At 39.4% G+C, this 26626-nt stretch overlaps 2 protein-coding genes across 5 annotated transcripts in view; both read right to left on the bottom strand.

Annotated features, from left to right (window-relative positions):
- The window catches only part of POGLUT3 (protein O-glucosyltransferase 3), a 16873-nt gene extending 12313 nt beyond the window's left edge, over positions 1–4560 (bottom strand). Inside the window, exon 1 of the mRNA XM_033121628.1 lies at positions 4316–4560. Within this exon, the coding sequence (XP_032977519.1) occupies positions 4316–4517 (202 nt within the window). The 5' untranslated portion in view covers positions 4518–4560. The remainder of the gene's footprint in view (positions 1–4315) is intronic.
- A 6359-nt stretch (positions 4561–10919) lies between these two features.
- Positions 10920–26626, bottom strand: part of EXPH5 (exophilin 5) — a 71607-nt gene continuing 55900 nt past the window's right edge. For 3 of the 4 annotated variants that reach the window (XM_033120424.1, XM_033120426.1, XM_033120427.1), the window contains 2 exons: positions 22921–23056; positions 10920–19375 (listed from right to left, as the gene is read on the bottom strand). In XM_033120424.1, the coding sequence (XP_032976315.1) occupies positions 13977–19375; positions 22921–23056 (5535 nt within the window). In that variant the 3' untranslated portion in view covers positions 10920–13976. The remainder of the gene's footprint in view (positions 19376–22920; positions 23057–26626) is intronic. The other variant, XM_033120425.1, reaches the window with a different exon arrangement.

Below are 26626 nucleotides of genomic sequence, written 5' to 3'. Positions count from 1 at the left end.
GATTTGGAAAGAAATCAAAAGCATTTTTAAAAACTTCACTTACTTAGCTTTTATGTGCCAGTCCCTGAGCTTGAGGTTTTCATATGAGTTTTCTACCTTATTTATTTCCTATAAGAACTTGTAAGGTAGGTAGTATCTCCCCCATTTTACAGATCAGGGAAACGAAGGCTCCCTTGAAGAAGTTAAGTAACCTGTCCAAGGTCACATACATATGAGTAGCAGAGTCAGTATTTGGAAACAGCTTGAATTCCTTCTTTCAAAGCCCATCCTCAATCCACCTGGTCACGTTGTGTAATGTTAGTGATGGAGAAACTGACCTAAAATGGTGGCCAGAGCGAAGAGAGAGGTCCCCAGCCTAAGCCCCCCCCCACTTCCGCATAACCCCCTCCAAGCCACACCCCGAGCCAATCACCAGATGACACCTACCCCTTCCCCAACTCAAGGAAGTCCCCAACCCATAAAAACCTGCTCAAAACCTTGCTAGGGGCTCAGTATTTTGGGAAAGATCCCGCTGAACCCGCCAAAGTAATAAAGCTGACCTTCCTAACTCTCTGAGTGCCGCTTGGGTTCTTTCCGGTCATGGTATCCGTAACATTTGCATACAGGTTCACAGAATTCAAAGTTGGAGGAATAACCTCAGGCACTGCAGGTAAACTGAGTCATCCCCAACCCCTACCTGCATTGTTTAGAAAGTTTATTAAGATTCTCTGCCCTGCAACAAAAGTGTTGACCCCACGCGGCCAAGGGGATGGAGTCTCCCAGAAGGCCAACTTGTTTTGCCTTGAGGCTAAATGGAATTCTCCAAAAATGTCTGTCTGCCTGCAGACCATGGATACCTTCTAGGAGCTTACTGAAAATCAATGTATGACAATCATATTAACGGGTGATTTGATTAAGGGAAAAGAGCATTGAACTAGATATTCAGGGGTTAGGTGTCTGATCTTGGCTCTGACGCATAATACTAGCTGTGGGGCCATGGGCAAGACATTTTAGCTTCACTGAACCTCAGTTTCTTGTGTGTAAAGTGAAAAGAATAGTATCTACCCTTTCTACGTCACAAGACCAGAACTTAGAAATTAAATAGAGCACAGTTTAAAACAGTAAAGTGCAGCACAACTAGGAGGTAAGATTATTTTATGAAGATATCATTACTGATGAAGGTAGACTAGGACTGAGTAGAAAATATATACAGTTGACCCTTGAACAACATAGGTTTGAACTGCGCAGGTCCACTTATATACAGATTTTTTTCAATAGATGTGCAATTGGCCCTCCATTTCCCTGGGTTTTGCATCTGTGGATTCAATCAACCACCAATTGAAGACAGTATTTTGAATCTGCAGTTGGGAAGCCAAGGGTACAGAGGGTTATCTGTATGCATTGTTCTATATCATTTTATAAAGGGACTTGAGCATCTGTGGATTTTGGTATCCGTGGGGGTCCTGGAACCAATCTCCCTCTGATATGGAGAAACACTGTAGTTAAGTTTTGGGGGAGTCAAAAGGTATATGTGGATTTCGACAGCACCAGGGTCAACCCCCACATCATTCAAGGGTCAGCTATATTTGTATCCTACCATCTTGATATATTCGAACCATACTCCCTCCACCCTTTCTCTTTTTCCTTCTACAATATTTTACTGAGCATCTCTGCCAGGCACTGAGCTAGATGCGGGGAATATAAAAATATCAATGGGTTCTGCCTACATTCATAATAGAAGGAAGTATTCCATTTAAGTCAGAGGTTAGTGAAAATAAAGATGTAGATAGGTTTTTTTCCCCCCCATTCAAGGTCATAGACCCCTCTAATTTCTGTGAACTCCAGTTTGAGATCCCCTGCTTTAGACCATTCAAGTTCACAACATGTTTGTTATCTGGGTACCTGGAGACACGCAGCATAATAATTGTATTCAGACACTGTTAAATGGAAGCGATAATTATAGTAATAAAGGAATCTTGATAGGTCATGTAAGACGATCTACAGTTTAAGAAACATTTGCCTCTTTTTCAATTAGTTCTTGGAGAGGGAAAGATTTCAGAACTTGCAAATGAATGATGGTAGCAGAAGATGTAAGAAACTGTTTGGGTTTGCTTTTTAGAACTATAGGACAGACTTTTAAATGGAAACTAGAAATCAAGTGGTCTGAAAGGAAACAAGTAGAGTCTAAGGGAATGAAAGTGAGGTTGTCTGAAAAGTGAGTGGAAGTCTTTTCTTTCCTATGACTTTTTTTCCTGATTATAAAAACAATACAATCATTTTGGGGGGGGAACTTGGGAAAAAAGAACAGTGAAAAAAATTTCCTTACTCTCTTGCTATTACAACTGATACGCAAGGTACAGGTTAATTTATTTATTACAAAATTAGAATGAAACTGTATAGTTTCTTTTCTGTTTTATCCATCCTTAACCTAGTATAAACATTATTAAATAACTTTTAAAACATTACTTCAAAATTTAAAAAATTTAATTGTAAAAAACACAACATAAATTTAGCTATCTTAACCATTTTAAGTGTACAGTTCAGTAGCGTTAAATATATTCACATTTTTGTGCAACAAATCTCTAGACCTTTTTCATTTTGCAAAACTGAAACTCTGTAACGATTCAACAACTTCCCATTTCCTTCTTCTATCAGCAACAGGCAACCACCATTCTACTTTCAGTTTCTATGAATTATGCTATTGTAGATACCTCATATAAGTGTTATCTAAAATGTTACTTTTAATGACTCAAATATTCTATCACATGAATATACCATACTTTATTTAAAAATGACCTTATAGTTGGCTATTCAAACTTACTATAATAAACAATTATAATGTTGCAAGAATATCCTTGTATATAAAAATTTGACCAAATTCTGATCATTTTCTCAGGACAGATACTCAGAAATCAGGTTACCAGATGCAGAGGCAATTTTTGTAAATGACATTTTTTAAAAAGTTACATTTTTTACTGTTGAAACTCATTTTCTTTTGTACATTAGGTTTGCAAATGTTTAAGACTCTTGATACATTTTGACAATTAATTTCCAGAAACATTTTACCAATTTGTGCTCCACTAGTGGAGGATGAAAGTGTTTCTCTGAGAGTATCTCACTGCTTAACAGTTTTTAGTATTAACACTTAAAAAAAAGTTCCCAATATTTTTAGAATTAAAAAATGGAATTTTATTTGAATTTATAGTTCTTTTGTTAATAGTAAGATTAGCAGTATTTCATTTTGGATCACATAATTTTTTCCGTGTGAAATTAATTTTTTCTTAGTTTTCCATCTTTTTTGCTTTCTAACCTTCCTCCCCATTATAACATTATAACATTATAAAATTGATTTTAGAAAATAAAGAAAACAATAAAGAAGAAAATACACCCATAGTGAAAATATACTATGGGTGTATTTTCTTCTTTATAGTTTTCTATAGATTTTGAAACTGAGCTTAAGAATCGTTTCTTCTAATCCTTAGGGCCATGGAAAGACTTTGTAAAAAAAACAAAAGTAGTCATAGTTTTCAACTGGCAGTGGAAGAAGAGGCACTGGATTATTCTGATGATCTCTTTGTTGATAAAACAGGGTGCCATTTGGCTGGACATAAATTAACAAATCCTGACTGGCAACAACTTGAAACCAGCAGGACAAGTTGTAAGAAGTTGAGAAGATGTGAAGAACGTGGGAGGACGACTGAGCAGAGGGACCCGAGCACCCTCGGTAGAGGGAACAAACACTTCCCGAGTTCTACTGAGTTTCATTAATTCCTGCACTCTGCTTTCAAGACCTCAAAACAATAAGAAAACAAAAATCTAGCAGGCAGAACTGCCTTTCTGCCTACTGCTCTGACGTTTCCTTTATTGTAGGAGTTAGCTGTTTCAAACCCAGCAGGCCCAAGCCGCGTAACCCGACGCGATTTGATTCCTGGGCTGGATGACTCAACACGTGAAGGCACTCCCTGCTGGAACAGTTCGGACAACTAAGTCAGGGGTGGAAAGTCCATCTCCGACGCGTGACTCACACTGCATTCTTTACCACCCTGGGCGCCCTCCACTCGGGACATCAGTCCCTGCACATTAAATAAGGAAGGGCCCTCGGAGTTCATTCATTCATTCAACAGACTTTTGTTGAGACTCCCTCCCCCCTTCGTGGCGGGGTGATGGAGGCAAGAGGAGGTGACCAGACCCGAGGAAGGGCGACACAACACGCCAGGGGAGGGACGCCACGCAGGCGAGGGGCGGATTCCCGGGAGGCGCGGTCGCGGCGAGGACGCGCAGCGGGGACGCAGGGGAGCGGGCAGCGGGGCGAGGGAGGCCCGCGGCTGAACGCTACCTGGGGGCGAGCGAGTGAGGTTTTGGCCCTCCGAGCTGACGGCCTGCAGGTAGAAATAGCGGACCGGCAGAACGACGCCCGCCTGCAGCCCGGGACCCCACACCAGGCTCCGCGGCGCGCTGACCGGCGCCTCGGGGGCCCGGGTGACCACAAGCAGAACGAGCTGCAGCGGCAGCAGCAGGGCCCACGGGAGGCGGCGCATGGTCGCCGGGCCTCTGCGTCCAGCTCGCCGGCTGCCGGGAGGGGCGGGGAGCGCCGCGGGCCGGGGCGGGGGCCCGCTCCAGGGCGGGCGGGTCCGCGGCCGCCCACCGTCCCGCCCCCGGCTGTCTCCCCGGCGGAACGCGAGCGCGCGGGGTAGTCACCGGCCTTGCGCACTGCGGAGGGTCACGTCCCCTCCTTCCCCCAGCCTCCTTGACTCCATTTAGAACTGGGATCGTGGGTCCGGCACAGAGAGGTGGAGATTCTCAGCCCTTGATCGCCAAGGCCTTGGCACGCCGGCCATCATCTCCGGTTGCTTGAATTTGTCAACTGTTTAGTGTAAACGGTTTTTAAAGGAGGCAAACAGTAGTGACTGCCGTGGGACGAAAGAACTTTAATATTTAGGGAAATGCCTTTAGGCAGGGAATTTCACTGGCTTTACAAGCTGCAGAGCAAATGTCAGTGCTCCCCTCCCGGCGCCACCTCTCACAGCCCTCTGTTCACACCGGTAGGCTGAGTCCGTTGTTTGTTTCCTGCTAAGCAATCTCTCACAGGACTGAGATTCCCTGCATTCTCCCCAATCCTCTTTCCCCTACCTTTCGCTTCTTTAAAAAAAATGTTTACTGAACATCTACTGAGTTTGGGCGAAGCTCCAAGCAAGGAGGAGAAGCTGGGCACTCAGGTAGCACAAGTCGGGCTGAGGCCTTGCCTGGAGCCTGGTAGGTGAGCTTCACTTCAAAGTCAGGTAGCTCCAGTCTCTGTAATTGATGAGGAATGACTGGTTTTGGCCACTCCTTAGAAGCTGGGAGTTGGATCTGAGAAGAGACTGGCAGAGGCCCTAAGAGCTGGAAGCCACTGTCTGCCTCTCTTTTCTGACCATTTTAGTCGTACTTGTTAATTATTCCTCCCTCTCTTATCTGCTTATGGTTTGAATCTATTCAAAGGAAATAAAGATTCTTCTCAGGTTAGGGTGAACCAGGGGGATCATACATCCCAGAATGGACACACACCTTCTGCACCTCTTGGCAGTTTCTCAATCCAGAAATGCCAGATGCAGGCACTGGGCAGCCTTTTCTTCATCTCCTCACTTTAATTCTTGGTATGACCAAGTTTTACCAGGGCAAAATCTTTCCCATATATTTACCAGTTCTCTTGACCTATTTTAGTGTTCTTTGTACTTTAGTGTTCTTTGTACTTTGGAAAGGTTTTCAGAAACTCATAGTAAATCACTGGTAGATTGTAATGCTAAAGTATGGCATTACTTGATATTTACTTTCATTGCTTACATTTATTTTGTGGGGGTGTCCACATGTTTTAAATTGAAAGCTTTGCTCTGCCCTAGCTATCACTTAAAAAAAATTCTTTGGAATACATTTTGTTCACATTCTTCCAAAATCAAACTTTAAAAAATTTCCAGAGAAATAATCTGAGGGTTAGCTAGTACTGGATAATAGTAAAATATGGCCTAATTATATAACACTTGTGGTAATACCCAGTTTTTTGAGAACATATCAAGGAAGCCATATCATTGTATCTGAACATGCGTTTAGCAATACTAAATCTGTACCAACCCGTTTTCTTTCTCATCTTAGTCCATATCTTACTTAAAAAGGGTATCTCTTCAGATCAACAAATGCCTTGACCAGATTCTTTATCATAAATCAAGTTTCATTCACTCAACAAACATTTATTAATGTCTACTATGTTTTAGACATTATACTATCCCTTCAAAGCTCCTATAGTTTAGTGGACGAGAAAGACAACGAAGCCAAATAAATAGTGTGATCGGTGCTAAAATTTGGGTGTCAAGAACTGTGCAGAGTCTGGAATTTTACCCTACTGACAAGCTAAGTTAGTCTTTACTGTTTCATGGATGCTGTCAAAAGATACAGGATTCCTGGGTCAGGGACAGAAAACGCTATTATTCACTGCAAGAGCAGTAGCCAGAACTTCATGCTAGCTTGTGTTGGATCCCTATGTTCCGTCATGGGCTGAATGTGTTCTTCCATAATGCATATATTGAAGCACTAGCCACAGTACCTCAGAATGGAACTATTTGAAGACGGGGCCTTTTAAGAGACGATAAAGTTAAAAGTGGGACATTAGGGTGGGCCCTAATCCAATCTAATTGGTGTCCTTATAAGAAGGGGAAATTTGGGCACACAGAGAGACCTCAGAGATGCTTGGGCATAGAAGAAAGACCATGCGAGGATGCAGTGAGAAGGCAGCCCTCTGCACTCCAAGGAGATAGACCTCAGGAGAAACCAAGCCTCTAGGCATCTTGATCTTGGGCTTCTAGCCTCCAGAACTGTGAGAAAAAAAATTCTGTTGTTTAAACCACACAATACGTGGTATTCGTTATGGCAGCCCTAACAAACTAATATATCCATTAGATCCCATGGGGACAGTGCAAAGGTCTGTCATGGGTGCCTGCATTGCAAGAGAAGCACATGGAATGTGTCGCATCCAGCACAACGTGGGTTGTGGTGAGGGAGAAGGGGGGCGCAGGGTTAAGAAAAGACAGTAGTCAGTAATAGAGTGCAAGCACAGGCCAAGAGGAACAGTCTCAGGGACTGAATCCCGAATCAAGCCAACATGTAGTTTTTATTGGTAAACTTCTAAAGAGGTAATGATTGTTAATCTCAAGATCTGTGTTTTGGGGCAGCTGGTTGGCTCAGTTGGTTAGAGCACAGTGCTGGTTCGATTCCACACGGGCCAGTGAGCTGCGCCCACAACTAGAGTGAAAACAATGACTTGATTTGGAGCTGATGGGTCCTGGAAAAACATACTGTTCTCCAATATTTCCCAATTAAGAAAAAAAGGCAAGTACCACCAAAAGATCTGTGTGTTACGTAACCTGCTGGCCATCTTTCCGAAAGTTCCCATTGTGTTCCAGCCTGAACTTTGCCTTCACACACACACACACACACACACACACACACACACACACACCTCCAAGGAATCCATTGAAGGGGAGGGACTGATATAATTCCATCGGGTCTCAGTTTGCTGAGGCACTCCCTTGTGAGATCCTGGGAAGAGCGCGGGGGGAACAAACAGTTTGGCAGCTGTAAGACAACAGAATTTAGGGGCTTACCACTTTTAGAGTAAGGTTAATTATGCCTGCTCTCAGTTGGTGGGGAAATATTATGTCATCCTTCAAGGTTGCTTGCTGCAAACACAGCTATGAGAAATGGTATGGGTAAAGAGTGGTCAAGGATTTACATTCTTGGCATTCCTGGCAAAAAATGTCCTGGGATGTTCAGGGCCGATGGCAGATTGCCTCTTCCAACATAAGTGTGCCATGTGAAGGCCAGTTAACCTAACTGTGGGAGAATTAAGAGAGGCTTTCTGAAGAAGATGACATCTAGGCTGAAATATGAACGTCAAAAAGGAATCTGCCGCAGGAAGAGGGGGAGAAGGTCTTTCCAGGCAATAGAAAAGTCACAAACAGAAATTGAAGTAAATGGCACACTTCAAGAAGTTTCTATTCCCTTTCACATTCATCTCTATATTGAGTTCTAATCTCAGACATACAGAATTATAGTCTGTGTGTGACTCTGGAAGGTCTACATTCAACATACTTTTATGAATTGCCCTGGCCCCTGGAATCCTCAGATTAAAGCTATGTAAACTTCACTGCAATTGATTGTCCAGTCAGTTCATGACATTTCTACCGTTTTAGTAATTGCTCTTCTTTTACTCCACAATCCACAGTTAACAATGAAGCTTTGTAAAACATCACCTTATCCCATGGCCACAGCTGATTGGCTCATAGCATGGAAACTGTCTCATGCTGAACCAATCAGAATCTTTTCCTTGGGAGTCTAAAATCAGGGTTAAGAGATTTCAATTTGTAACTGACTGTTCTTTTAAGCAGAGATAATGTAAACTTCACCATATTTTGCCTTGTAGATGAAATGGAGGAGAATTATAGAAAATTCTTGGGGTTTTCTATATAGTGTACTATAAAGGCATGGTAAAGTATATAAGTGACATCTCAGTCCTTGGTTTCAGGACTATCCCTGTATCTTTATGATAAATTCCTTTTCTGACATTAGACAATTGTCTTATTTTCAATGTCATTAATTAATAAAAACCTTACATGGGTTTAGGCAAACTTAGATTCCCACAAAATTCATGAATATTTATTTTAATTATTTTAATAATATTTATTCAGCACCCAATTTGTCACACATTCTGCAAGGTGCTGGGGATATAAACTTTATTCCTCCCCTTCCATTCATTACAGTTACTAGGGTGAATTTTAGGTTGTGAGACAATTGGTTTAAATATTAACTTGCATTCAGAATCTCATAGTATAGGGGTATGTCCTCAGTCATGCATCACTGAACCGATCAATTGTGCTCAGACTCTTAGGGTCATGTGAGAACATTGATTCTTCCACAGTGAATATGTGGTGGTGGTGGTGGTGGTGGTGGTGGGTCAGTCAGAGAATGGAGTTCCCAGAGAAAAGAAAAATGTTCGCTGGATAGACAATTGTATCAGTATCCACTACACAGCTTCAAAATATTTCTAGAAGTACTTCTGAGTTTAGACTATAATGATAGCAAAATCTGGAAAGAATGGTTCGAGAAGAATGCTTAGGGGGAATTTATTTTATCAAGCATTTATTTTATTAAAACACAATTGTTTCCTAAAAGTTTTTGTCACAAGGAAAAAAACATTTTTTGTTTTTATCTGTAGGGGATGATGGATGTTAAATTTATTGTGGTAACCAGTTCACAGTATATGTAAGTCAAGTGATTTGCTGTACAACTTAAACTTGTACTGTATTATGTGTCACTTATATCTCAATAAAACTGAAAAAACACAGTTTCACAAAATCAAGTACAAATTTTAATTTTTTTAAAAAAATAACTCATTAAATATTTTGCATAGTAAATCTTTTTAAAAAATCATTTTTCATTTTTTTCATCTGTATACCCACTAATATATAATTTTAAGTGCATAATATAATCAAAATTATACACACACTTATATTTCTATATATACACGTACGTGTGTGTATTTACTGTTTCTTTTTTTTTGGAGGGGGTCTTGGCTACACATCCTCTCTCTTTTCTGCTGTTGTTCTTTTTTTTTTCAACTTTTAAAAAAATCTATTTTAAGTGTGTTTTTCCAGGACCCATCACCTCCAAGTCAAGTTGTTGTTTCAATCTAGTTGTGGAGGGCGCAGCTCACAGTGGCGCATGCAGGGATCTAACCGGCAACCTTGTTGTTAAGAGCACTGGTGCTCTAACCAACTGAGCTAACTGGCTGCCCCTTTTCTGCTGTTCTTGAACATACCCTCCAACACCTGCTACTCCTCCATTTACCCGTTACCCCTTGGCCACAAAGCAACAGACATTAATAGCTAGTATCTATCCTTCCATATGTATACATGCATATGAAGGTGTTTTGGTTAATGCTTTACAAAAATGAGATTTTGCTTTTCTCATTAAACAATATTCATGCAAATTTTTCAGAGTCCACTTATATAGCTTTATTTTATTCTTTTTAATGGTTTCATAATATTACACATGTGTATATTCCATAATATAGTCAATCATTTTTTTTATCATGTTTCCTCTTTTTGCCACCATGAACAGTGTAGCAATAAAATTCTTATGTGTAAGTTTATAATACTAGTGCTTTTATGTCTGTTGATTCTGGGGGAAATGAATATGGCAATACAGTGTATTGGCTCACTCAACTTCCTAATTCTGCATCTTGCTGGTCAGAACAGAGATAGCAGCTCCCACAATAATCCAATTCTATGTCATGGTTTTAGAAAATGGTCCTGAAATTTCAGCTTAATGTCTATTTCCTCAGCCCTACCAATGTGTTTGTGAGCAAAGTACTATATATACTCTTTAACAAATCCTTTTCTATTTGAACCGCGTAGAGAGGATTATATTGTCTACAAGTATTCAAGATGATGACACTCTCCTGTCCTTGGTGGGAAAACGACTTTGGGTTGCTTTTGTGGCAAAGATAAGTTCTATTAATTTGTTAAGCAGGAATTAGCATTGCATGTCTGCTATTACACTTGGAAAGACCTGCTCATGTTTCATCAGTGCTCCTGGTCAGTAGGTGACCTAACTCCGTGTAGTTCCCTCTTCCTCTGGAAATGTGGGAACGCTCAGAGAAATGCCAGACTTTATCCATTCCTCCTCTATTAGGCAACCAGGTACAATGATCTCATTTTATAGGTCGGTTGCTTTTAGGTACAAATAGAAGAAGAGAGAAGTTGCTATTTTTTAATATCCTCATATAGCCGATCTCATTCAATAGCTACCAGAAAGATTTGTACCCCACCCCTACTTTTGTTATTTTTCCTGAAATGTTCACACTTACAAATCATCGTTTGAGGATGGGAATAAACACTAAGTCAAGCAGCACATCTATTTAAAACATTTATTTCAGCACAGGCATTGTTTTAAATTTGCACTTTGTCTTATAACACATTTAATATCTAGAGAACAGGTTTGAGAACAAGTACATAAAAGGATTATTTGACAACATTTTAACAAAAGTGCTTAAGGCTTATTTGTTTCAGAACACAGAAGTGCCAGTCACAGAGCCCCTAAGTAGTAATACATCACAAACTTGCTTGGAAGGTAAAATATTTACATATTTACACTGTACATTTAAGTCGGATATTCTGAAGCATTATTACTATTATTAACGATAAACCCTGAGCAATAAGGCCTCTTTAACCGTCTGGCATTCAACACAGTATATTACTTTTATGGAGGTGTGGCTTTTCCAATTTCATTCCCATCTACGTGGACTTTCTTTCACCACCTCCAATAGGAGCACATAGTCACCTCCTACACAAAGTAGCTTTTATTAGCTTACCAGTAGTCAAAACATTGTTAGTAGCAGTGAAGTTTTATTAATATCAATGTATTTACAATGTAAGAGCAAAATTATTTAGAAGAAAGTCTAACAATTAATCTCATTAAGCACTCTTTTAAATGGACTTTACATGTAAAATTTATGGTTATAGAAGTCCATTACCTAACCAAGTTAATAATTTATCAGGTACTTATTTTTATTGATTCCCTCGTGGTTTACTCCATTTATGTGAATATTCATTTTTAATAATGATTACATCTTTTAGAAAACAAGTTAAAACTATAAAAATGACTTATAAATTACTATAGCTACACCAAAAATGAATATTAAAAAGCAGCAGTCTGTATGTTAAAATACATAGAAATTTGCTATACTTCTTTAACGAAGTGTTTTACAAAAGTATAAAACTATAGAAGGTGCTATTTTCATGAATTTTCTGTGTTCTTGATTCTTGAGCCAGACGAACAAGCAAACATTACAAATAGTGCAAGTGAATATTGACCATCAAATCACCTTTGAGTTCAGATACCGTAGATTCTAGTGCAAAGAACCAGGGCCCCGAAGTGGTTGTTCATTCTCACTTTAACTCAATTTCGTTAAGGATATCAAGTTACAATACAGATACAGCCTAAACTCAGTGAAATATAAGCAAACTTCATTTCCCCTTTTGTAGCATACATGTAGACTGAGTATCTGCTGAAATAGAACTTGCAAGCTGATCATTAAAAAAAAAAGTCAAGACTCTTCATATTAAAATATTAACTGAATATCTTTCCATAAAAACATAAGTCATGGTTTATGAAAATTTTACTTAATCAGATAAATAGAAAATAGGGAAAGGTAGCATTTACAAATATACATAAAAGAAAGAATAACATGTTACTTATTCTTTACTAGACAAGTTTAAATTGAAAACTTCTGAAGAGTTGATTTGAAATTCTATCATCTGTCTCTTTAAGCTCATGACTGGTCAGAGCCTAAAGTTGAAAACAATTTACAGATAGAAGGAATAGCTTTCATGTTAATTGCCACATCTTCATTAGTTTTGAGTTGCATGGGAACAGTGTGAACCTGCCCTGGCATTTTGCTTCTAGGCAATGATTAAGAAGATAATGATAGTATAGTTCTTTCTTGAACTTGATCAGTTCCAGATCCTTATACACTTACCAACACCTATCATTATCCTTACATTTATATGGATGAAACAGACGAGGTGAGAAAAACGGAAAATAAAATTAGATCAGGAAGCCAGTATAAACCAGACAAGAAGTCCACTCATATTGACCCTCACAGAACTACGGTCAGGGATGGCATACTTTCTGCAGCAAATTATCTTCACTGCCATTTGTTGCTCTTTATTCTGATCAGGAGGAGAGAAATCTGCAGAAGTTCTGCACAGCAACTAAAGAGTTAGGAAAGTCAAGTTCTCAGTGGGTATGAGAAATTATTTAGTCTAAAAAAATTATTGAAAGAATCGTAGTGATACGCCCTTAGAAGCTCTGTCTTCTAATTTCCCAAGGGTTTGGTAAATGATCTGGCAAAGAAGCCTGTGAATCTCAGGGCGTCAGATCTGATTTAGCAGCACTTTAGGGACATGGCCAAGCCTACCACCCATACTTGTGACTAAAATGCCCCACATGGGAAATGAAGAAAATAGAAAAATGGATAGTTCTAGAGAAATGGGAAAAAGCAGTTGCTCATGGAGTAAGATGAGTCTCATGGAGTCGTGTCTACTTATCTCCACTGCCCAGTTATATTTCATTCCTAAGCAGCAATTCCACAGCCAAGCCACCTTCTTTACACTCAGGTTGCCTGGCTCAGTCCTTGACTTGATTAAAAGTCAGTTCTTAACAATTCAGCCAATTCCTACAAATTATTTCAAAGTAATTCTTAGGAGTACTAAGTGTCGTCTGGCTTACTAGGGATTCAGTTCCTCATCTATAATCTCAACAAGCACTTCAAACATGTGCCTCCCTGGCTCCACTATAGATATAATAGGATGTCCTTATGAAAATTCCCTTATCTTTGTTTGAAAGGAAAAAACAAAACAAAAACCCAAACCCTAAAGCTCCTAAATGTTGGTGAGTCAAACAGGATGATAATATTTACTCCACTGTCATTATCCCTACATTTTACTTAATGGCATGAGTATGGGCTACGGACCAGAGGAGGCAATGTAGTGTTTTGCAGTTGTGCTGGGTAACTGGTAAGTTTCGTATGTGCTTGGGATATTAGGGTTGTAAATCACAATGAAAAGTGTAAAAAAAGTTAGGGGGAAAGTAGAGCAGAAAGCCAAAATTGGACAGCAAATTAGAGACTAAGTTGGGGGTGGGGGAGGAAGGCCAAGGATATATTATATGTCATATATACAGAGGAAGAAAACAGCAGAGAATCCCTCAAAACAGGAAGAAGTTGCTCTAGAATTCAGGAAACGTGTATATAGGCAGTGGAGGGAACAACAAAAAAATTGGTTTGTTTCAGAGCAGGGCCTCCGCAGATAGATAGTTTTATATTTGTCCTTCCCATGGACATACACATTTACACTTTATTTCCATTATAAGCTTTTGGTGAAAAGGTTATGCATTTTACTGAAAGGGCCTCATAGTTCTGACTCTTTGTCATTTTCATCCAGGTAGTATTCATCATCTGTAGTTGTGTCTGTGTCACAATCTGAGTCTACTGGATCCTCTTCATAGATATTAAGTGGTACACTTGGAGATAAGCCATCTCCTGGCATCTGAGTGCTGGGACAATGTGGGCTTGATAACTCTGTTGGTTTAGGAGAGTTAATGACATCATCTTTCAGGAAGCCAGGGTTCTTAAGAAAACTGGGTTTCCATAATCTTCCTTGTGTGAGTGACCTCTTTACATTCTCCAAGAAAGCCAACTGTTGTTCTTTCCCAAAAATCCCATAATCGATAGGTCTGGATATAGATGTTGCAGACTTGGGACTCGTTTTTGTCCTGCCACTGTACAAAGCCCAACTTTCATTTTCATTGTAAGAGGAAAGTTCAGAAAAAAATTTGAATCTTTGACTGTCCCCACTGTTGTTTGAGAATTCATTCCCAACGGTCAGTCGGCTCAGGGCATTGTCGATAGAAGTGCTTTCAGAAAAATGGCGCTCCCTGGCTTTTGGAGGATGACTTTTGCGAAATGCATCACCGTGTACACTGATGCTTTTTAAACTCTTTGAACGATAGGGGTGTGGCTCAGGTTCCCACTGCAGAGATGCAGCACTCCTTTGTTGTTGCTGACAACTGGCCAGCGGGATGCTTACTATAGATTTCTCTTCAGGTTCCAATGGAAAATGATGGTTCAGTCCCCTCTGATGGTCAGAGAAGGCTGCTTCCCTGCGGCTGGTGAGTGTGGGTTGGGCCAGGGTTCCTGACTCTCTTTCCAAAATCTGAGCTACTGTCACATCTTTAGAATTCTCATACTTTGGTCTTGATTCTGAGATGTTTTTAAACTCATTCTGATGTGGTTGTGAAATGCTGTTAGACTTCTGATTGCTTAAGTCTGTAGAAGCTTCTCTGTTGGGTATTACGGTTACCTGGAGAGGGTTGTCAGATGTCTCCACATCTATTCCATCATTACTCAACCTGCTTTCACCTGTGGATTCTGTGGACATAGCAGTAGGCTCAGAGGACCGCGGGTTGCACTCTAGGGTGCCAAGAGATAAACCACCGAAGTCAGAGCTGTTCCCGCTTTGGGGGAAGATAGCAGCTACGTGCTTTCTGGGGCTTAAGTCTTTAGCTGGAAATTTTCTGCTTGCTTTGGACCTGGCTGCTAGTCTGTGTTTAACTGAAGATCTGTTTTTCCCTCTTTCTAGGTTATCCAAGTTGGTTTTATTTTCATTACTTCTTGCAGGAAGTGAAAGTTGATCCCATGCCAACCTCTGCCTTTCATCTTTAGCCTTGCTGTTCTCTGTCAAATTTACCTCCTGACTTCTTTGTGGCAGTTCTCTGGGTTCAGACTGCAAACTGTCTAAATCTCGTTCACCTGAACAAGTCTCCTTATCAAGCTGTAGTTTATGCAAAGCTGGAGTAAGAGCAAAGACTTGACTTTCTGAGTCAGAAAGTGCTTTGTCAGTCTTTTTTTGGAAATCTGCTGCAATTTCCCCTCTGACTTTTCTAGGCTGCAATCCATTGGAGCTGTCATCTTTAGCTATACCAGTAATATCTTTCTGAAGACACTTTCTACTTCCAGTAGTTGTAATGGCTATATCACTACCTGCACACTCCCCAGAACTTCTTCTGGTTTGGGGATTTTCAACATTCTCTTCTGAGTGGGCTGGAAGATCTGAAGGACCACTGTTACTTGATTTAATGGATTTCTGGTAATTTTCAGATTTCTCTTCTGTAACTTTTTTTCCCTGAAGCATTGATGAAATATGCAGTGTTTCACTTTGCAATTTTTTCCCTCTCTCTTTCCTGTTTTGTGAATCACCTGGCGGTTTTTTAGCTAAGTTATCTGGGGAAATCTCTCTAGTTTTAGATTCTCCTTTACGATGAGAAACATCTGCTTCAATAGAAGCCATTTCCTGGAATGTAGATTCTGAGGGTCCAATACTTGGTAATTGTAAAACAGTCACATTTTCAGTGTTGTGCGAAAGACAATGGCTGTTTTCCTGAGAAGAGCTGACCAGTATCTTTAGATCTTCAGATGAAGGTGTTCCTGACTGCTCTTGTGTAGAATAATTTAATTTGTCCTTTTCTAACACATTAGGAAATGTTTCAGTTCCCACTTCAGTTGATTTTGTAAGTGAATCGATATTTTGTGTATACTTTTGAAGGAGGTCACGGAATTTTTTGCTATGTTTCCTTGGTAGAGTGTAATATACTGAAACTACCTCAAGACATTTTACATTATCTTCATCACGAGAAACAGAAAACATACTAGTAGTCTTAAAGTTATGTAATGTTTTCCCACTTTTCTCCCCTGCCATATCTGAAGAAAAAGGTAAAGGGTTTTCATTTGAAAGGGAAACTATACCTGTCCTGGAGGCAGCCATTTTACCATCTTTTTCAGTGCGTTCTTGAGGGTATTCCTTTTGGTGGTGTCTTCTGGTTAAAGAACAATCCCTAACGGATGAGTTACTTTCCAAAGGATTAACAGTTTTCTCCCAAGGCCTTAGTATTACAGCAGAAGCATCTGTGTCCGAGACCAAGCATTTTTCTCTTTCATCTCTTACAACTGAGAAACTTGGTACCCCTGAAGGACATGACACAGCCCTCTTGATGAGGAATGGAAGTGGTCCTTCTGTAATGGAAGCAGATCCAATATCTGCCATATTTGTCATTTGCTCTGTGGCTTCATGTGGTACTGAGACTGAGTCTGAAACTACTTTGGAACAACTGCTTTCTGACACAGAAGAACTGCGACTACATTTGTTTGCTGTGTCCTTCCCTACTGGACTTTCCACATTATTTTCAATTTGGAGTGGAAGTGGCTCATTCCTAAATGAAGAAACCATCTTACTTTCTGACTCCCTGCTATCGATGAGAAAACTGGCTGCTTTTCTTGGTAAGGTACAATAAATTGTGTGATGCTCAGGAGCCTTGGAATCACTTTGATTCACGTCATTGAAGCTACTGCTGTCACTTGTGGGTGTTGATTTACTTTCTGTTTTGCTTAACTTTTCAATGTAGGATATACGTTGTCTTACTTTTCCTTTTACCTTTCCAACCCTGAAAGGAGGGCATTTGACAACATCAACCACTTCGTTATGTATAGGCACACAGCTGTGATCACTCTTTTGATTTTCTGAGGGGTTTGGGACTAAACGATCATTTTTATTCTTGTTATCATTGTCTTTTTCTTCTTTTTCTCCCTGAGATGGATCTTTGCCCGAAGGAGTTTTTTTGGAGAACACTGTAGTAGAAGGAACCATCCGTGCATTAAGGAAAGAATTATTCGATGGTGAGGAATCTGGTAGTGTACCTGATGACAGACAGAAGGAATCACATGGGATGTTGTGATTGGCAGCTGACTTGCTACAGTTGGTAGAATGAGTTTTGGCACATTGTTGTACTTTCTCGGTCTCTGAAACTGCAAGCTTTGCTGGAGCCTGTACATTTTGATTATCAGTAGGTTCGGAGCTCCAGTGCTTATTTTTAATAATGCTTGAAATATCTTCATTACTTACTCTTAATTCCTGGGAACAACCTTGTTTGGGGCTGGAAAAAGATGATGGTATCCTGCTTTCCCGAATGAAAGAAAGGGACGTTGCTGAGCCAAGTTTTCTGTTTTCAGTATAACTCTTATCTTTTTTTAGTTCATTGCCTTTATCTCTCTGTGATATGTGAATTTTGGAGATATCTTTCTTGGAAGTGATGCTAGGTGACTTTTTTGAACTTATTGTAGTAGATGTATTAAAAACAAATCTGTTGCTCTTGGCTGAGTCTTGGGAAAGAGGATTTTGAAAATCAGCCAAAGGGTCAGAGATTACTGTCTGTGAAACAGGTTGGGGCATTTCACTTGCTGTGCTTGTGTGGTCCATCTTGTTTAGTCGTTTGTCTTTTTCCAAAACAGATTCATTCAAATCTTTCTCATTATTCACTCCTGTGACCAAAATATTGGGTTGGCTTTCCAAAAGAGGTGGAGAATCAAATGAATTGCTATTGGTCACAGTGACTTCTGTGTAGTTTCTTACTGGAAGAGAAGCAGGCTTAATTTTCTTCAAAGTGACTGTAGAATTCTGAAAGTTGGGACTCTGAGAAGTCCCTTTGTCATCAGGAATCTGGGGGAAGGAAGTTCTGAATGAGGATGCTAGAGTCTGAGCAATTCCAAATGAGTAAGGATCTTTGTTGACATGTACTTCTATGGAGCTGTCCTGTTGACATTCTAACCCACCAGATTTGATGGGGTAGCTTGAACCAGTCACAGAGCAAACATTTGGTGTGTTGAAATGAGTCATCTGGTTCTCATTACCTTGTGACACTTCCATGCTCTCCAGTGTGGATGTCTGAGTATCAAATTGCCAGGGATGTGGCTCTTCTTGGTCTCTGGAAACATTGGTTCTGTAACTATGAGAAAATGATCCCCCGTGTTGAGAAGAAACACTATGGCCATGACCAGCTGATGCACTATTTGCTTCAGGGGAAATCATTTCAAAGTCTCTGTCAGAAGAAGTGAATGCTTTCCGGCTTTGATGAAAGCCAGACCAGGTAGAATGTTCTTCCTGCTGGCCCCAAAAAGGATTTTGTCCAAATCTCTGTTCCCTGCTTCGTCCAAAGGTATTGCTAAAGAAAGATCTAGCAAATGGGTTGTCTTGATGGTAGAATGGCATATTCTCTGAGTTTTCAAATGGGTCAGGACTCATTGCATTCTCTGTGGGGGAATTTAAACTAACATTTTGGTAAACACTCTGTGAACAGTAAAATTTATATCTCCTCTTGTCCTGAAAACACCTGGGATATGTATAGTGGTCAGCAGGGTCAACGTCCATCGGTGATGGTGCCGTCAGCAACTCCTCCTGGTTCTGCCTATCTCTAGAAAAATCTGATCTATTCCATACAATGGATGATAAAGGACTTCTCTTTGGGCTCTGCTGGTGGTTTGGTGGTATAAATCCACTCTTGTTCTGAGTTGTGGTTGGAAAATGTAAGCTTCTTGCTGTGGAAGGCCCTGTGGCTGGTGAGGCTAATCGTTGCCTGCTGTCAAAACACAGAGAAGTACTACCAAAAGTATTCTTTTGCATATAGTCTTCTTTTAAGACTCTGGGCTCCCTCGTCCTGTACATATCATAAATTGTCCGTGTTCTAGGAGAAAAGGTTTTAAAACCTTCTCTAGGGGTTCTTGGTCTTAGGATATCATAGATAGACATATTAGAAGTTTCATTATAGTGATTTTTGTGCCTTCCTGTGATAGTACCATGTCTGTTCCCACTGGAGTAAAAATGACTGAACGGTGTTCTTGATCCATAGCTGAGAGGTGTTGTGGTATTCACTGAGCTTGGATATTGTTCCTGAGCCAGTTTGCTATCCAAGTCATCTAAAACTGAAAGGAGAATATGAGTGAAATTTTTTGCATAACATTTTATACCCTAATAATTTGAGTTATTGAGGCCCCTCTTCAAGAAACATAATCATTTATAATTTTATTTTTATCATATTATCGTAAGTGTGGTGATATTAGTTTTGATTATGTTAGTCTGACTTTTACAAAACTGTAATAGAAGTTTTTTTTCATACTTTTTCAAATTATGCTTTCTCAAAGTTAACCTTCCATAATGACTTAAGGACATAAAGCTACATTTTCTTTTTTTATAAGAACAAATTTTAATCATGGTTTCTTTTGGTATATCTTTTGTATCATACATAGCTAAAATATTTCCAACTGTGTTTACCTCAGAGGATTGTAACAGAAATTAGAGTCTATAAATAACATGTGGCTTCTCAGTTATACTGCTAAGAAAACAGCATCACCACCAAAAGTTTAGCACCTAATTTATAAGCACACTTATTTGGATGGATTTGAGCAATACATAAAATTTAAAGTTCTATACAATATTGTTAAATGATATGCTAATGGTAGGTTGTTTTTTCTGAAAAAAGTAGACTCCTTAGCATTCCTTTAACATAGCACTTTGTATCAGGCACAGTTCTAAGCACTTAATTTATTAATTCATTAAACCCTCACATAACCTGATGAGATTGGTACTATTACTAGTCTCATTTTATAAATGAGGAAACTGAGGCACAAAGCAATTAAATAAGTTGTTGAGATCACACAGGTACATAGTAAGTGGATCCAGGCAGTCTGTCTCCCGAGTCCTTGCAAGCAACCACAGTAAAATGCCACCATGCGCCACAAAAATTCACTTTTCATTTTTTCTTTCAATGAGTTAAAAGGATGATTTCACTATGAGTGCACAATGTTACAAGGACGTGAAGTTGCCATTGTGAAACAATGTTTACTGTTCTCTCTGTGGCAAGGCTGGAGAGTGGTGTCCAAGTTAGGGCCCAGTGACCTCCTTAATTAATATAAGACCCGATCTTATTTTACTATAACATAAGACTGAGTCTTTAATATAATATAATATAATACCTGGTCTTACATTAATTTTTGCTCCAAAAGACGCATTAGAGCTGATTCTCCGGCTAGGTCTTATTTTCGTAGACACACGGTATTAAGTTTGTACAGCCAGCAGAAGAACTAACCTTGAGCATTAAGGATCTCTAACTAAGAAATTCTTCAGGGAATCATCCTATCAATGCTTTAATGAAGAAATATTTACCTCCAGTCTCTGAAATAATTTACTCCACATATCCACTAATAAAATAAGCAATGCCAAACTATAAGGTGGGACAAAAATTTTTTTTTAATTAAAAAATTAAAAAACAAAAACTATTTAATGAGTAAAAATCTACCTTTAAAATAGGTAGATTTATAATAAAATCTCTTTGGTTTCTGTTCTCTCTTTCAAGTTGTTCAGTAATAAAGTTTTCTTGCTGACTACAAAAGCAATGTCATTATAGTAAAACATACAGGAAAGTATAACAAAAGAAGTAAAATCACCTGGAATCCTCCCCAGAGGTAACCACTCTTAACATCTCCACAGTAAGATTTTAAATTATTCAAAGTCACTTGGAATCCCAAATTAACAATGCTGTTTTACTCTCTACTCTTGAGGTTTAAAAAAAAAAAAAAAAAAAGTTTGTACTGCTTCTCTTTATTTTCAGAAGCCAAGTCATATTTTTTTTTAATTTTTTTCCCCCATTTCATAAACAGTAGCTCTCCTCTGCTAGCAAAACGTTTGTCTTAAAACAGAGATTTTCCTATGGGTCTTTTTTCTGAAGCAAGTTCTCTGCCAGGAACCATCTTACTAAAAGTAGTCCCTAGGTTGACTGTCCAGCTGGGTGTCTCTCACCACCCCACTCATCCCAACGATGGGGTCAAGGTGATGTCATTGTATTTGCAAATTGAATTTAGTTCCTCGGGGTGAAGCTGGTGAATGACTTCAGAGTTCGCTTGTCAAATGGCCAGGCTTATTTTGATACAGAAAAACCTATGTAAAGGGGAGCTATGCTTATATAACAATAACATCCATGTGCATGTAGTACTTTTGGAATCTGTTTCAGTCTTTATTGTTATCTATTACCCAAGGCTAATTGTTTAACAACAATTATATTTCATCACAGTGCATTTTGGTAGGTCCTAATCAGTAGCAATAAAAGTTTATTAAGAACAGTAAACTTTATAGACGTATTTCTAAAGTTGTATTTCCCTTTCACCTGACGTTAAATATTAAACATGATTACCATAGATTTATCAGCCTTGATATTAGAATGTTTGCTTAGATCATATTTAAATATAAGATTCTTGGGGCGGCCGGATGGCTCAGCTGGTTAGACAGTGAGTTCTTAACAACAGGGTTGCTAGTTTGATTCCCACATGGGCCAGTGAGCTGTGCCCTCCACAACTAGATTGAAGACAATGAACTGCCGCTAAGCTTCTGGAGGGGCAGCTGGATGGCTCAGTTGGTTAGAGTGCGAACTCTCAACAACAAGGTTGACGGTTCAATTTCCACAGGGGATGGCAACTGGACTGGGAGCTGAGCTGCACCCTCCACAACTAGATTGAAGGACAATGGCTTGGAGCTGATGGGCCCTGGAGAAACACACTGTTCCCCAATGTTGCCACGCAGCAGCCTACCCGTCTGTCCCCTCATACCTACCCCTAAAGAAAAGAGAGTCTGTGAGATGGATCCTTTCATGGACTTTGCTTCACCTTTGTGCTTACACCTTATGTCTCCCTGTTTGGCCCCAAAGGATGGCAGGTTAGTCAATGACGGGTAAGATTCCTCAAGGAAGGAACAACCTAAGCCAGGCACAGTCACATAAGGGCCATCTGGAGAACTCACAGGGTTGATAGAGGTGGGCACAGACCCCCACCTTCCCCCGGCTAAGGAGAGCTTCTGCCTCTGTGGCTACATTCCTTCCCACATCCTGCTTGGCAAGAGATTCAATGATGTGGTAACATCAGCTCTCCACCTATTCATATGCATAAAGTTTTTGTCCCTTGGGGAAGTATATGTATCCTGAGACTTACGGTTCCACTGTCTGCAGGCAAGGGTGATTGGCTTGAATCAGTTTCCTAGTATAACATGTGAAATTCACAGATCTTGAGATTAACAAGCTTTATGTCCTCATTTGTTAATCAATAAAAGCTATGTGTTGGCCTGATTTGGGGCTCATTCCTTTGAGGCTGGAGTCCCTTGGCCCCGCTTGCTCTCTATTCTTGGCTACTATATATCTTAACCCTGTGTTGCCCTTCTCACTTCCCACAACTTTTGTTGCGCTGGACGTGACACCCCAATATTCCCCAATAAAATTTATTAAAATAAATAAATAAATGTAAGATTCTTTAATATTTGTGTTAATAGCATATAACAGCATCCTCTTTAGATAAGGTAAACAAGAGGACTTCAAAAATAAAGTACAGGGTTTGGTATGTTTTGAGCATTTTCATACAAACTGTAATTACAATATTATTTGCTTTAGTACTGGGAGTTCCAAAGGCAACTTCATGCATGGACTTACCTCGGAAAAACTCATTCTCCAGCAGGGAAGCGTCCCACGGAGGCACACCGCTTCCCTCCCTCATGCCTGCTGGCTTGGGGACAAATGCACTGTCAACTGGTTGATTTTCCAGATGTGAATTGTATAGTTTTGCCTGCTAATTTTAAAATAGAAAATGTAATATTATTTCTGGACCTTCTCTAGCTAGAATACTCACATTTTCCCATAAAAATGTCCTAAGCTTAAAGGTACTAGTATAAGGACCACAAATCAATTTTCCTAACATTTTTTTTCTTACCTTACAGAGTTTTGTTGCTTCTCCCAATTTCAAGAGATCATAAACTTCTCCATACCTACATTAATTCTCTTTAGTATGAGTCTTCAGGCAAGATATTGAGCCGCTCTCTGCCAAAAATCCCTACAAACTTGCACAACACTACACAAATATTAGGGAGGTTCTTGGAAAATGGGAAAGAAATTGACCTATCTTTAATTGGGACTGTTGTCTCCATGGCTCCAATAGCTGGAATTTCAGATTTTTTAAAACACTCTACCTATTCTATCAAAAGCTGGTTAGCTGAAGCTTCTAGTGGATCTTAAGAATTGGTGAACTTGATGGATTTGGGGGGAAAAAATGTTTCTATCCACAGAGTTCACATAGAATGGTAGACCCTCCTAGACAGACATAAGGTGCTGATTAGTAGTTCTGAAACAAAGGTGCTGAAAAGTACAACCTTACAAAATTTTTTCAAAAAAAAAAAAATCATTGTTAGTTTTACAGGATTTAGAATGATGTAGAACTAAAGTTGTTTTCTTAACTACTACCTGTTTACTTTGATTTCATCAAATCCATCAATGCCCTACTTTCAAGCTTTGTCTTCACCACCTTGGGGAATTATCCACTCCCATACCTTCACTCTCTTTTGCCTAAACTCCATTTGCACTTCCTCTGTCAAACTGGCTCTGTCACTCCTGACCCTACTCTAAATCATCCTGCACCCATCCCTGAGCCAGTTGAGCAGCCACTACCCATATTCTTTATTTTCAGTCTCTTTATTTTCAGCTTACTCTGCTACCCAGCCCTTGCCTCTTGGATTCTTTTCTTTCCCAAGTTTTCCCTTTCCATTTGATGTTTACCATTACATTTCATCTCACCTTGAATGCTTAAGACCAAATTTCTAATCTTTCCAAAGCTCCAACTTTTTTTACTCGTCCAGAGCAGGTCTATCCAATTCTAAAGCCCAGGTTCTCTTAATCCCTAAATTTCTCACAATCTAGTCTTTTCACTCCTGCCTGTTTTCTTTCTCAAGATCTAGGTCAGTTATTTCTTATAGAAGCCCTGCCCAAATTTCCTTGACTTGTGGTTTTCAGTTCTATGGGCAAGTCAAATGTGAATGCACACAAAGGAGATTTTTTTAATAAGGAAAAAAACAATCCAGTGATAATTTGTTGGTTGGATATAATATTATAATATAATATAATATAATATAAAATTCAGAAGTAAACAAATACTAGAAGCAAAACATAACTACAGTGAGTTACCAACTGGAGATAAAACTAGAAATTAAATAAAACTAGAAATTAATCATTTTAGAAATCAGATACTGCAGATCAATTCTTTTCTTCCTTAAATGCATCAAGGTGTTATTTTCTTTGGTGCCCTTCCTACTGTCTCTCTGAGTCTTTATTTGTGCTAATAATAATTAGTCATTGATCTAATAAGTCCATTCCTCCCAGATCTGCAGTTTGGGTAATTGGTGCAGGATAGATACATCTGACCTACAAGTAAGCATCGTTGTCTCTCAACCCAAACAAACTTCAGATTTCCACTGTGTAGACCAGAGTACACTCTTTTGGCCTCCTGGATCACACTCCTTTATAATGAAAATATATACTGAAATGAAAACTACATGAACTAAGGGCTCAGGTAAAGAGAGGAACCTCTCCAAGCGGGAAGGATTACTACCACGTAAAGACCCTGACTATAACCTCCTTTAGTTATGTCTGCCAGATCCTGTACTTCAAGATAAATTTTACTGGTCCTACATGTTAGGGATGCTTTCAACACACAGAGATGTAAATTATATGACTAAGAGAAAGTATTTATTTACACTCAACTTTAACTCTGCAAGGAATTTTTTCCAGTGATAAAACTTAAAAAAAGTAACTGGTAGTCAATAGTAGGTATCAGACATAGAGAAGATTACACACTACCACTGCTCTATAGACGCCTTTTATTTAAGCTATATGTGAGATATTATTATTATTATTATTATTATTATTATTATTATTATTATTTATTATTATCAGCAACAACCATACATTGATCAGGCTAGGCAATGTGCTTAGGGCTTCATATTTCATTATTTTAACAACCCTATGAGGTTGGTACTATTATTATTCCCACTTTCAGAAAACTGCACTTAAGAAAAGTGAGGTTTCCAGAGAGCAGGCCATCTGCTTCAGATCACACTGGTGGAAGGAAGGATTCATTCTCAGTTTGTCGGATTCCAGAGCCCATGTTGAATCAGCTCTCTCCACTTTATTAGTTTATCAGTGTCCTATATTTTAGTGGCACACATCTACTTGAGGCCAAACTGGTCTGAGAGCTGCTGGGAAGCACCTGAAGTGTCCTGTTACCTGGAGCAGAGATAAAGCCTCCCGGGGCCCAGAGCACACTGATCCTCAGTCAGGGCTCGGTCTGGGACTCAGAATCCCTCTCAAAATAATATTCCATGCCACGGAGCTGCCATAAAAGATGAAGTCTATTTCCCATTCCTGGCCTAGAGGATGATGTTCAAACACCTCTGTGCAGCAAAATTGTGTCAAAATCCTTTTCCAGCTTTAGATTTAAGCCTTTCTTCCCCAACTCTCTTCAAGTGCCCTGTACACACATTCTCTAAAATGCTGTGCACTTCTTCCTAGGCATACATGTCTCTGTTCCTGATCTTTGCTCTTTCTCCTCTTCTGAAACAATCAACTCATCCATCCAAGTCCACTTCATATGTTACCGTCTCCATGAGCTCTTCTCCAATTCTCCCAGGAAGAGTGAATTACCATAGTATTTTTGTACACAACTCTGGTATGATACCTATTATGTTATATCAAAGTTGTTTGCATTCGTTCCACTTTTACTTTACCACGAGGCTTCTCCCCTTCCTGCCTACCACACATTTCGATCCTTCCCACCCTGATCTAGAAAACCACAAATTCGAAGACAAATGAATCAGGATCTTGGAAGTGGACCACTTTCTAAAATAACTAAGAAAGCACAATATTCACCTGTGTCCTGAGCACTTAGCACAGCATCAGCATGTAAGAGATTGATTAATATTTACTGAATTGAATTCCAAGACTACTCTTCTCACAATACTATTTTCCACTTCTGAACTTCTCTAACACATTTTTGTGCCCTCATTTGGTACCGACTAACTTATATTGAAGAATATCACTCATTTATTCAGTTTCCAATATACTTTAAAAATATCTTCTCTCATTTGATCCTGTGAACAAATTAGTGAATTAAAGATTATCATTCCCATTTTGCAGATGAAAAAACTGAGTCTTGAGTAAGTGATATGAATAATAAATGAAAACGATGGCTACTCACACTCATATGATGTGATCCCTAATCCTGTTCTTTTCACTATGTTGCTTTTTACTGTTGTTTTACTAATGTACATGTCTTCAATTAGATAGTAAACTCCCTGAAGACAGGAGACTTGCT

This window comes from Rhinolophus ferrumequinum, chromosome 11, assembly GCF_004115265.2.
Source record: "Rhinolophus ferrumequinum isolate MPI-CBG mRhiFer1 chromosome 11, mRhiFer1_v1.p, whole genome shotgun sequence".
Lineage (NCBI taxonomy): Eukaryota > Metazoa > Chordata > Mammalia > Chiroptera > Rhinolophidae > Rhinolophus > Rhinolophus ferrumequinum.
The sequence above is the reverse complement of the archived record's forward strand: the minus strand, read 5'-3'. Positions and strand labels throughout refer to the sequence as shown.